Source organism: Podarcis muralis, chromosome 15 (assembly GCF_964188315.1).
Source record: "Podarcis muralis chromosome 15, rPodMur119.hap1.1, whole genome shotgun sequence".
Classification (NCBI taxonomy): domain Eukaryota; kingdom Metazoa; phylum Chordata; class Lepidosauria; order Squamata; family Lacertidae; genus Podarcis; species Podarcis muralis.
In genome coordinates, this window is record NC_135669.1 from 44,129,062 (window position 1) to 44,141,358 (window position 12,297).

Consider the following 12,297-nt stretch of genomic DNA (forward strand, 5'->3'; position numbering starts at 1 on the left):
GAACAGTTTACTTTCCAAACCGTCAGCTGGTTCTTGCACGTCCCTCCTTTCTCTCTGCCCTCTATCCCGGCAAAAACACATGGAAAGAGGTGGTGGCAGTGGCGTAGCGTGGGGGGTGCAGGGGGGGCCGGCCGCACCGGGCGCAACATCTGGGGTTAGGGCAAATCCACGGGTTAGGGGGTGCAAATCCACGGGTTAGGGGGCGCAAATCCACGGGTTAGGGGGCGCCTTGCCCCGGGTGCTGACAACCCACGCTACGCCACTGGGTGGTGGAGAGGGTCCTTGCGAGGGCAGTGGCCTGGGGAGGGTCCCCAAGACCAGAGAGAGTGTCCTGGGGGGCTGCATCTGGGTCCTGGGCCTCAGGTTCTCGCCCCCAGCCAATTGCTGCAGGGGCACCCAGCTGTGGCTTCCTCTTCCGCAGGGTGTTTAAGCTGCCCCTCTCTCTATCGGGGTCCCTGCTGTCATTTTTAATGACTTTCTCCTCCTTCGCTATTCATATTCCCTGGGAAGAAAGATGATTGAAGGGGCAGCATAAAAACCACCCGTACGACTTTCCCCAGCAAACTTTTGCTGATCATTCCTGCTGCTTTTCAGAAAGAAAGATTCTGCTGTCAGTTTTTTTTGTTCGGGCCCAGCTTTAAAAATCAGTGCGGTTTTTTAATTGCTGCTCTGCTGATCACAAAAAGATAATTAGATGGTTACTGCCCCCCCCCCCATGTTTTGCCTCTTTGCAGGCTCTGTTGTTTTTAGAGGGGAAGAGGCAAAGGTATAAATTTGCTCAGTGCTTTTTTAAGAAAAAAATGTTTAGGGGTACTCTCATTTTACTACTCATATTGAAATACTGCCCCTCAATGAGGCCAAACTTAGATTCACAAAAATGTTTAGGGGTATGCATACCCCTGTGTACCCCCGCAGAAATAAGGCACTGATAAAAGATAAAAGAAGAACAAGAGGCCCCTCTGGGCAGGAAGTTCCAGTCAGGTGCAAGAAAAGATCCACACAGATCCCATTGCAGCGATCCAGTCTTGAAGTAACCAAGAGCCGTCTCAGTGGTGGCTGCACCCAGGCAACTTTGGAACTCTCTGCCTAGAGAAGTCAGGCTGGCTCCCTCCTTGCTGTTCCTCTGCTAGCAGGGGAAATCGGCTTTATTCCAATTGGTCTTTGGAAACGGGCCATTTTTTAACGAAAGGGCTTTTAATAGTGCTGTGCTGTTTCTACTAAATTCGTTCTGGAGGTCCGTTCTTAACCTGAAACCGTTCTTAACCTGAGGTACCACTTTAGCTAATGGGGCCTCCTGCTGCCACACGATTTCTGTTCTCATCCTGAAGCAAAGTTCTTAACCTGAGGTACTATTTCTGGGTTAGTGGAGTCTGTAACCTGAAGCATCTATAACCTGAAGCATCTGTAACCCGAGGTACCACTGTATCTGTACAGTGGACACTCGGGTTGCGAACGTGATCTGTGCAGGAAGCACGTTTGCAACCCTGAAGCGTTCACAACCCACAGCACCGCATCTGCGCGTGCGCAGGTTGCGATTTGGCACTTCCGCACATGTGCAAAGCGAGACCTGTTCCAGTACTTCTGGGTTCGGCACGGTGCGCCACCCAAAATCGCACAACCCAAAGCGTCTGTAACCCGAGGTATGACTGTATTTCAATTGATTTGATTTTCATTTTGTTTTGATTTTATTACACATTTTAACTATTCTCCTTTATAGTTTTGTATCTTACCTGTTTGGGGGAAAGGCAGGATATAAATAAACAGAAACAATAACAATAATAATGGCCAGGCTTTCCCAGGTCAGCGATGGCTGTAGCTTTTGCACCAGTTGCAGCGAATAACCTTCATCGGCGATCTTCCTCTCTCTCTCTCTCGCACCCAGGACTCTCCGCCGCGGAGCCCGACAGGCTGGGGGTCTCTGAGGCTGATGGGGAGCCCACGGTGCCCCCCACCCCCGATGAGCCAGAGCGCGAGGCCCACTTTGTCACCACGGCGCCCACCCTGAAGCTCCTCAACCACCACCCTCTCCTGGACGACTTTCTCCACGGGCCCCTCCTCAAGAAAGATTACCTGCGCCAGATTCCCTTCCTGGCTGCCGGCCTCGTGGGTCCGGGGCCTGTCCTTCCGGACGCTGACCTCGGCCCGGTCCCCACAAGCAACCTGGCTGACCAAGACGGCCGCCCTGCTCTCTCCCACGCCGCCACCGGGCCGCCCACCACGCCGCCCATGACCACCGCGTCCCCCACGACCCTGGCAGGCGGGAAGGCCGAAGGGAAGGACGTGGAGAGGACCCCCGAGATGGCCAAGCCAGCCTTCACCACAGACCTCCTGACCACAGCCATGGGGCGGCTGGTGCCGTGGGCCAAATCCGGCCCGCTCTCCGGCCGCACGCAGCCACCGGTCACCCCTGTGCTGGGTTTCCAGACCGGTCTCGGTGCCTCGGGCCCAGCCACCACCGACGCATTTTCCGGTGGCACCCCGGGCACGGCTGCTGCCCCCACCGCACAACCGGAAGTGACTACGCCCAGGCGGGTATCCGGTGAGGATGAGGAGACAGCCACCACCACCATCAAGACCACCACCGTCATCACGTCTGTTCTGGGTGCAGGTGGGTGACTCAGGTGGGGTGAAGCAGTGGAGGAGAGGAATTGAAGACGGCAAGGGTCATGGACTGGTTGGTCCCAGAGGAATGGTGGGAGTTAATAGCTGGGAAACCCCAAGGGAAGACCCTAAAAGTGGCCCTATTTTTCAGGGACGTCCCTGATTTAGAGAAGCCGTCCCGGTTACTGATTTGATCCCGGAATGTCCCACTTTTCCTTAAAGGTAAAGGTAAAGGGACCCCTGACCATTAGGTCCAGTCGTGGCCGGCTCTGGGGTTGTGGCGCTCATCTCGCTTTACTGGCCGAGGGAGCTGGCGTACAGCTTCCGGGTCATGTGGCCAGCATGCCTAAGCCGCTTCTGGCGAACCAGAGCAGCGCACGGAAACGCCGTTTACCTTCCCGCTGGAGCGGTACCTATTTATCTACTTGCACTTTGAGGTGCTTTCGAACTGCTAGGTGGGCAGGAGCAGGGACCGAGCAACGGGAGCTCACCCCGTTGTGGGGATTCGAACCACCTACCTTCTGATTGGCAAGTCCTAGGCTCTGTGGTTTAACCCACAGCGCCACCCATGTCCCGGAGTCAGGTGTAGGCTGCAACTAAACAATAACTCGCCCAAGGCCAGTGAATTCTTTATTCGAGGAAGCAAGCCACAGCTCAGGCCCAGTGGTCTCAGCAACGTTTCTGGGAGGTCTTGCCAAAATGACATAGTTGCAAGGACTGAAGGCCCACAAGGACTCCTCCTCTTCTCCAGGGTCTTTCCCACATAGTCTGCACACAAGCACCCTCTGCTCTGGCCATTTCATTTCTCTCCAAGTTTTGGAGACCAGGGAGGGAGCTGGTTGTATCAGAAGACAGAGGATCCCTGGATTCTTCAGCAGCCGGCCTCCACTCTGCCTATTGACCAACCTCCACTCCATCCTCTGATTCTGCACTGCTCTCTGCCCCAGCCTCTTTCTGCTCACCAAACCTTGTCACTTCTCCTACTGCCGACATTTCCTCCTCCCAGTCTTCTCCCTCTGACCACTCATTGTCATCCTGCCACCGCTCCCCTGGCTCTGAGCCTTCTTCATCATCATCATCATCATCAATTATTTCTACCCCGCCCATCTGGCTGGGTTTCACCAGCCACTCTGGGCGTATTCCATCAAAAGATTAAAAATACATTAAAGCATCAGTCATTGAAAACTTCCCTAAACAGGGCTGTCTTCAGATGTCTTCTAAATGTCATATAGTTGTTTGTTTCATTGACATCTAGTGGGAGGGCATTCCACAGGGTGGGCGCCACTACCGAGAAGGCCCTCTGCCTGGTTCCCTGTAACTTGGCTTCTCACAGTGAGGGAACCCCCAGAAGGCCCTTGGAGCTGGACCTCAGTGTCCGGGCAGAACGATGAGGATGGAGACACTCCAGGTATACTGAGCCGAGGCCGTTTAAGAGATAAGTCCAGAATCAGAGGCAGAATTTGAAGCAGGAGGAAGGCCAAGGGGCAGGGATGGGTCAGGCTTGTGAAGAGGCACGGGTGTCTCCCCCTCCTGCTGCGACAAGCTCCTCTCCCCTTTGGTCTCCCAGAACCAGAAGAGGCATGAAAAGGGGCGGAGGAGGGTTCTGGCTTCATGCAGACCCCGTCTCTGATTTGAAGAAGAGTCACTGTGCTCATTAGGCCTGGCACTCCTGAGCAGATCCTGTTTCTTCTAATAAAGAGTTAACTTCACTTGCTCCGTGTGATTTATTGCTGGCTTGCTCCTAACAATCAGGGTCACAACAGCCCTGTGAGGTAGGTTGGGGCAGAAGAAAAGGATGTTGCCAGACCGCCCCCTCCCACAACTTCCAGGAAGCAGCGTGGCCAATGGGGAGAGGTGATGGGGCCGCAAATTCCCCCCCCCCATCCTTGACCTGAAATATCCCCAGTGAATGCTTTGGCTCAGTCGGAGAGGCCAGGTTGCTCAGATCTTCGGCGTTGCCAGGCGTTAGATCTGAGCCGTCGGGAGCTGAGCTACCTAAATTTTAAAACTGCTTGGCTTTGACCCAGCCATCCCAGGTCTCCGGAAGAATGCCGTTTTAATTGTCAGGGAAACCGTTTAGGGAACAACAATGGAATTAATTATGGATTGGAGTGTAGGAAATAGCCGGAAGGCAGGGCTTGGGTTTTTCTGTTTTCTTTCTGTAATGAAAGGAGCAGCGAGAGATTGACGTTCAAAGGGGTCTGCCCTGCTTGGAGCGGGGCCAGGAAGTTCTTGGGGCCTGAAGCGGGATTCTGCACACACACCTCGAAACACACACACACACACACAACTTATTACAGAAAAGTTACCCTGCACAACTCTGGTTGAAATGAGATTGGAAAACCAGGACCACAGGGCGCAGCTCAGTGGTTAGAGCATCTATTTTGCAGAAGATCTCTGTTCCCCTGTCTGAAACCCTGGAGAACCACTGCTGCCAGCCAGTGCAGACAACTGAGCCAGATGGAACAATGGTCTGATCTCGTTTATGGCAGCTTCCTGTGCTCCTCGTGTGCAGCCCTTAATTCAGAAACCTGAGGACTGGGGTCTTGTTTTTACCTTTAGATGGAGGAGCTGGAGCTGATTGGTAGAGCGGCCGCTTCACATGCAGAAGGTTCCAGCTTCAGTCTCCACTGAAATCTCCACGCAGGGCTGGGATAAGACCCCTCTGCCTTGAAACGCTGGAGATAGCTGCTGCCAGTCAGTGTGGACAATACTGATCTCGGTGGGTCAGTGGTCTGACTTAGTATTAAGGCAGATTATGGAAGCCCCTAGAAGCATCTCCAGTTAAAACGATCATGTCACAGGTGATGGGAAAGAGACCCTCCTCTCTCCCTGAGACCCTGGAGACCTGCTGCCAGTCAGTTTAGGCAATGCTGAGCTCGATAGCTCAGTGGACAGACTCAGTATAAAGCAGGTGCCTGTTTATTTGGAGGAGGTGGGCACCATTTTGCCCCCAACCTCAGATGATCAAGAGGATGGAGCAACTGCCGTATGGAAAAAAGCTTGCAACATGGGCCGACGATAAAACCAAATGCTGGAAGATTGAGTCCTTCATGTAGCACAGAGTTAGACTGTGGAACTCCCTGCCACAGGAGGCAGTGTTGGTCGCCAACCTAGATAGCTTCAAAAGAGGCTGAGACGAGTTTCTGGAGGAGGAGAGGTCTACTAGCCATGGTGCTTCTGAATGCCCATTGCTAGAAACCACAGGATGGGAGAGTTTCTCTCGCACTCAGGTCCTGCTTGAGGGCAACTGGTTGGCACTGGCCGGATCCAGCAGGCTCTTCTGAAGGTCTTATGCCTCCATCTAGGGCAGGAGAAGGCTTTTGGGGCTGGCTGTGATGGGGAGATGAGAGGAAAGTGGAGCTTAGAAGTGCTCCTTCCTTTGTCTAATATTTTGCCCTCTTTGCCCATAGGTCCCTGCAGCTGGAACCTCACTGGCCCCAAAGGCTCGCTGGCCTCTCCCCTCCCCTCTGGCATCCCATACGAAGGGGGGACCCTCGACTGCACCTACACCATCTCTGTGTACCCTGGTTACGGCGTTGAGATCCGGGTGAGTCGTTGAACCCAGCCTGGTAGCTGTCATGGCCTGGCAGGATGCAGCCAGGGAACCCCCAAGGGGAGAAGGCTCAGGGCCAGGGGAGGGGTGGTGGGAGGAGGATGAGTGGTCAGAGGGAGAAGAGGGAGCGGACGGGGAAGAGGAGGTGTCCGAAGCTGAAAGGCAACAGGATTTGGTGAGCAGGAAGAGGCTGGGGCAGAGAGCAGTGCAGAATCAGAGGCAGAAGCGGAGGCTGGAGAGAAGGAGGGCCAAGAGGCAGAGGGGAGCCTGAAGAAACTAGGGGGTTCCCCCCTCCTACAGTGACAAGCTCCCCTTTTCGCTGGTCTCCCAGGACCAGAAGAGGTGTGAAGAGGGAGGAGCAGAGAGTGGCATGTAGGCATAGTCTCAGACTGCTTGAGAAGGATCCGGGAGAGCAAAAGACTTCGGGAACTGTGGGAAGACGGGGACCTTCAGCCCCCCAAACTGCCTCCTCCGGGCGAGATTTACTGGGGCGAGTTGTTATGCTTGTTTCTTTGAATGAAGAGTTAACTTCAGTGATTCCGTGTGAATTACACCTGTTCCTGGCTGAAACTTCCGTCTGCAAAGAACCCTTTAGGAGAAACAGGTCCTCAAGACCCAGGACAAAATTCTGGATGGATTTGGAGGGTGTGTTTGAATACTTTTAGGTTCTCCAGCAAGGATGGGGGACATTTTGTAGCCTGAGGGCTGCGTTCCTTGAGCCCCACATTTTTGTCCTTTATCGTCCGTAAGAGAGCCTCGGCCCCTTTTCTGGGGTGGGGGCAGGTAAGACGAAGGAGGCAGGCAGACAGAGGAGCCCCTCTTCTCGCCTGCAGGGTTAAGCGAGGGGAGGGACGACGACACGGGACCCCGGCTGCATTCTAATGCCACGTTACAAATACAGACATCTTGTCTCCGGGATGCAGCCAGCCGTGCTGGCCCCGAAAGGCAACAGCAGCAAATGTCAAATCGATAGACGTGGCATTTGGCCGACATTTCGACAATACCTGCTTTCTCCCTCCGCGTCGCGTCCCCCGGGGCTTCATTAGGCCCAGGCGGAAGGAGGCTTGGCGGGCGGACGTGCCGGCGGGGGGCCCTGCAGCCGTGATACCGCCTCCGGCCCGGACTGGAGGGCTCTCCCCAGTGTAGCATTAGCTGGTGGGGAGGGCAGGTGGGTGTCGCGAGCATCTTCAGCAAGGTGTAAAAAAGACTCCTGAAATTCCTGGAGGGGGAGAGAGATTTCTGTGAAATTGGGTCTCTGTGAGATTTCCTCTTTTTTTCTCTCTTTTTCTTCTCTGGCAGCTAAATTAACAACTGCCTGAAACGCTGCCCTTACAACCCCTTGAGCCATTCTGGGGAACGGAAGTTCCCCAATGTAGGCATTATGCTTTTGCAATGTAGGCAGCGAGATCCGCACCCAGGACCTGGGCCTGGCGAGAGAGGGACCCATGTGGTGGGTTGCTTTTTTTTAAGAGCAAAAGCAGTGATATCCAGGGACAGGCGAATTGGTCAATTTCAATTTCTTGGGTTTCCACCCCAGAGATGATAGAGATAGAGATAGAGATAGAGATAGAGATAGAGATAGAGATAGAGATAGAGATAGAGAGAGATGATAGAGATAGAGATAGAGATAGAGATAGAGATAGAGATAGAGATAGAGATAGAGATAGAGATAGAGATAGAGATATTCGGTTCTCCACATCTTCCCATCAGTTTGCAAACTTTTTTTTTTTTAAAGGTTTTTAAAATTAATCTTCATTTTGGTGTTAATTTCTCCTGGGAGACCAGAACTCAGACCCTCCCGCTCAGCCGTGAAGATTCCTGGTTGTGACCTTTGGGCCCATTGCTGCCTCTCAGCCTAACCTACCTCACAGGGTTGTTGTGCAGATTCATTGAGGAGAGGGAAGAAGAAGAAGAAGAAGAAGAAGAAGAAGAAGAAGAAGAAGAAGAGGAGGAGGAGGAGGAGGAGGAGGAGGAGGAGGAGGAGGAGGAGGAGGAGGAGGAGGTTATCCAGGGCTCTAATCACCTCACTTCTTCCCCTAAAAAAATCACTCCTCCAAATTCCCCTTTTCCTCAATCTGCCTCACAGATCCTGCGTTCGGCTGGGGTGGTCTAGAGGACCTCTAGGCTCCTTCTGACTCTACATCCCTTTCCTTTGTGTGTGGCGAGCAGCGACCGCCTGCTCCACATCCAAGCTGTGCTCACCAGGGCTTTTCTCCTCGTGTTCCTGTCTCTCTCCTCCCATAAATCACTCGGCATCCTGCTAAACCTCACGGAGAGGGAGATTCCCGTCCCACCAGCACTCGCAATCTGGTTCCCCTTCTCCGTCTCGGCGCACTTGCTCTTCTGCCGATCCATCTTGGGCACCTTTGGTGTAATTAGTGCAAGGAGGCTCCTGACTTTGGCCGTTTATCACCGAGCAGCTCCGTTTAATTACCGTAATTAATATACAATCACCACTTTAATGAGAGACGGCAACAGTGACTCGTTTATCAAGATAAGTTATGCAGCCGTCGCCACCGGAGGACGTGGCAGCAACCGGGAACAATATGCTTTGCGTGCAAAAGGCCACGGGTTCAACTCTGGCAGCATCTCCAGGCAGGGCTTGGAAATATTCCCCGTCTGAAATCCTGGGGAGCTGCTGCCAGTCAGTGTAGGGAATATTGAGTTAGATGGACCGTGGGTCTCAGTCAGTAGAAGGCAGCTTCCTATATTCCTATTTAAAACATTTCTTTTTTTAAAAAAATCATGAGGACTAGGCTCTTTCTTTTCACAGGAAGGGCTGCAGCTCAGTGTTTTGCATGCAGAAGGTCCCAGGATCAATCTCTCATGGCATATCCAGGTTGGGCTAGGAAGGATTCAGGACACAAAAATAGAAAGGACTTATTCGGGCAGCCTGTAGTTAAACTGTGGAACTCATGTCCACAAGCAGGAGCACAATAGAAACTCTCCCCACTTGCGATTCCCAGCAACTGCCATTCAGAGGCATTTACTGCTCAGTGGATATTCAAGTTCCCAGTTCTGGCTCTGTTCACCTGTTTTTTGTACAGTGGAACCTCAGATTCCGAACGTAATCCGTTCCGGAAGTCTGTTCAACTTCCAAAACCTTTGAAAACCGAGGATCAGAGGGCTGTCAACAAGTTCAATGGGGAAAATTGAGAAATGTGCCATTCGATTTCCAAGGCATGTTTGAAAACGGAAGCATTCACTTCCGGGTTTTCAGTGTTCGGCTTCCGAAACGTTCTGCGGCTGAGAGACGTGCGAAAACCAAGGTTTGACTGTACCACTGGTGGGACAAGAACCCACGTCTTTCTGGCAGAAAGAGCCGATCAACAGTGGAACGGCCTCCCTTTGGGAAGGTGGCGGACTCTCCTTCCTTGGAGGTTTCCAAGCAGAGATTGTCTGGTTTCCCTCGCTGCAATTCCTGGGGGTTGGACTAGATGACCCTGTTAGAATTCCTGCTCCATGACTGCAGTCATGGGATTGTTGTCTATCACATGACTGTATATGTTTTGACTCCAGAGTGGGAAGTGATGGAGACAGGATGTTTGTGTTACTGTGTTCCGTGAAGTGGCACTATTGTCCTTTGCTCTTTGCTGTCTGATGCTAGAGAGAGAGAGGGAGCCATGTTGCAGTGCTCCGTGTGTGTTTATATGTAAATAAAGTAGATTAGCCAAAATGCTGAGTTGCTGAGGTCTGTTACGCAAGTTGCGCAAACTCTGTGGATCCCTAAGTGTGCCGGTGTCAGTTGGCATCGGTCACTGTGATGTTCAGGCAGCAGAAAGCTTTTGCAGCTCCCGAACGATTGACCAGGAGGGAGGGAACATGCCAGTCGGGCATGTGTCTCTACCAGAGTCCTACTCAAGTGTAAGCTGAGCTCCTGACAGACCCAAAGGACCCCTTCCATGGGACCCCGTCCATAAATAGCAACACCCTAGAGGTCCCGGGCCCTAAGGAAGATTAGCCTCAACCAGAGCCAGGGCCTTTTCAACACTGGCTCCGGCCTGGCGGGACGCTCTGTCTCTTGAGACCAGGGCCCTCCGGGATCTAATTTCTTTCCGCAGGGCCTGTAAGACAGAGTTGTTCCACCTGGCCTTTGGCTTGGAATCAATTTGATTCCCTCCCCCTCTTTCTTTTTTCCTTTCTCCTCCTGTGAAGAGGCTGCATCTTAATGTTTTAATGTTGTATTTTATTCTTGTTTTTAAATTGTATTTTAATCAACTTGTTTTTATTATTGGTTGTTAGCTGCCCTGAGCCCGGTCTTGGCTGGGGAGGGTGGGGTATAAATAAAAAATATTATTATTATTATTATTATTATTATTATTATTAGCCTGTGGTAGACCATCCCCATCTCACCTCCCAGTTAACCCATCTGGGTGTGCACCCTCAGAGTTCCTCTTCCTTCTTTCCCTCTCTGCAGGTCCAGAACATCAGCCTTGCGGAGGGAGAGACGGTCACCGTGGAGACGCTGGGGGGCGTAGAGCCCGTCGCCCTGGCCAACGAGTCCTTCCTGATGCGCGGGCAGGTGATCCGCGGCCCGACCAATCAGGTTGTGGTGCGCTTCCAGAGCTCATCTCCCGCCAACCCAGGGACCTTTCATTTCCGGTTCGAAGGTGAGAGCGCAGGTCCTTCACCTACCACTAGGGGGGGACATGCAGCTGATTTATTCTAAACCAGTGGTTCCCAGGCTTATTTTGTTCGTAGGTGCATTGCCACGCCCACTTCCCCCTCTGGCCATGCCCACCCCTGGCCTGTGCCCCTGCCCTCTCCGGAAGGTTTCCCCAGAAATGAAGGCGGGGAAAACTTTTCCCAGTCTTGTGTGGTTCAAGTGTTGGACTAGGAGGGCAGGGTTCAAGTGCCGACTCGGCCATGAAGCTTGACGTCAGGCCAGTCACTAACCTACTCCCTGGTCCTGAATGGGGCAACTGTGCCCCTGAAGGACCAGGTGCGCAGCCTGGGAGTCATTTTGGACTCACAGCTGTCCATGGAGGCGCAGGTCAATTCTGTATCCAGGGCAGCTGTTTACCAGCTCCACCTGGTACGTAGGCTGAGACCCTACCTGCTCGTGGACTGTCTGGCCAGAGTGGTGCAGGCTCTGGTTATCTCCCGCTTGGACTACTGCAATGCGCTCTACGTGGGGCTACCTTTGAAGGTGACTCGGAAACTACAACTAATCCAGAATGCAGCAGCTAGACTGGTGACTGGGAGCGGCCGCCGAGACCACATAACACCGGTCTTGAAAGACCTACACTGGCTCCCAGTACGTTTCCGAGCACAATTCAAAGTGTTGGTGCTGACCTTTAAGGCCCTAAACGGCCTCGGTCCAGTATATTTGAAGGAGCGTCTCCTCCCCCATCGTTCTGCCCAGACACTGAGGTCCAGCGCCAAGGGCCTTCTGGCAGTTCCCTCGCTGTGAGATGCCAAGTTACAGGGAACCAGGCAGAGGGCCTTCTCGGTGGTGGCGCCTGCCCTGTGGAACGCCCTCCCACCAGATGTCAAAGAGAAGAACAACTACCAAACTTTTAGAAGACATCTGAAGGCAGCCCTGTTTAGGGAAGCTTTTAATGTTTAATAGGTTATTGTATTTTAGTGTTCTGTTGGAATCCGCCCAGAGTGGCTGGGGAAACCCAGCCAGATGGGCGGGGTATAAATAAATTATTATTATTATTATTATTATTATTATTATTATTATTATTATTATTACCCCCTGAGCAGCAAATGCTGGGAACGAGAAGCAGGAAAGGGTGTTATTTTTATGCACGGCCCCAAAACACGTCAGGATTCTTGGAGCGATCTTTCTCGCTGTGCCGCCCCCCTTGTTGGCAGATGCAGACGAAGAAATTCACGGAGCCTTCTGCTCCCACCCGATGCCCGCCTGCCTGTGGATCTGCAGGCCGCTCCACCAACCCGCCCACGCCACCAGCCCGGGTGCCGTGGCAGCGCCAGGATTCCCTTCCCACCCCCCTCGCAGCTGCAGCGCAATTAGCTAATTGGGAGCACGCTAATCGCTGTCGGAGCTAATCGCCGAAGCTGGCAGGTTAGAGCGGGCACCCACCAAAGACTCGCTTAATGGGGAGATAATTGGTCCCAGCAATTAACGTAATTTGCGCGGAGCACCGGGAGAGGGGGGGCTGGCATTGAGA

The 12,297-nt window shown here is 52.9% G+C and overlaps 1 protein-coding gene across 2 annotated transcripts in view; it reads left to right on the forward strand.

Moving 5' to 3' along the window:
- SEZ6 (seizure related 6 homolog) overlaps positions 1-12,297 on the forward strand; it is a 108,254-nt gene that overhangs the window by 71,577 nt on the left and 24,380 nt on the right. For both annotated transcript variants that reach the window (XM_028708669.2, XM_028708670.2), the window contains exons 2-4: positions 1,883-2,608; positions 6,015-6,151; positions 10,575-10,767. In XM_028708669.2, coding sequence (XP_028564502.2) covers positions 1,883-2,608; positions 6,015-6,151; positions 10,575-10,767 — 1,056 coding nt within the window. The remainder of the gene's footprint in view (positions 1-1,882; positions 2,609-6,014; positions 6,152-10,574; positions 10,768-12,297) is intronic.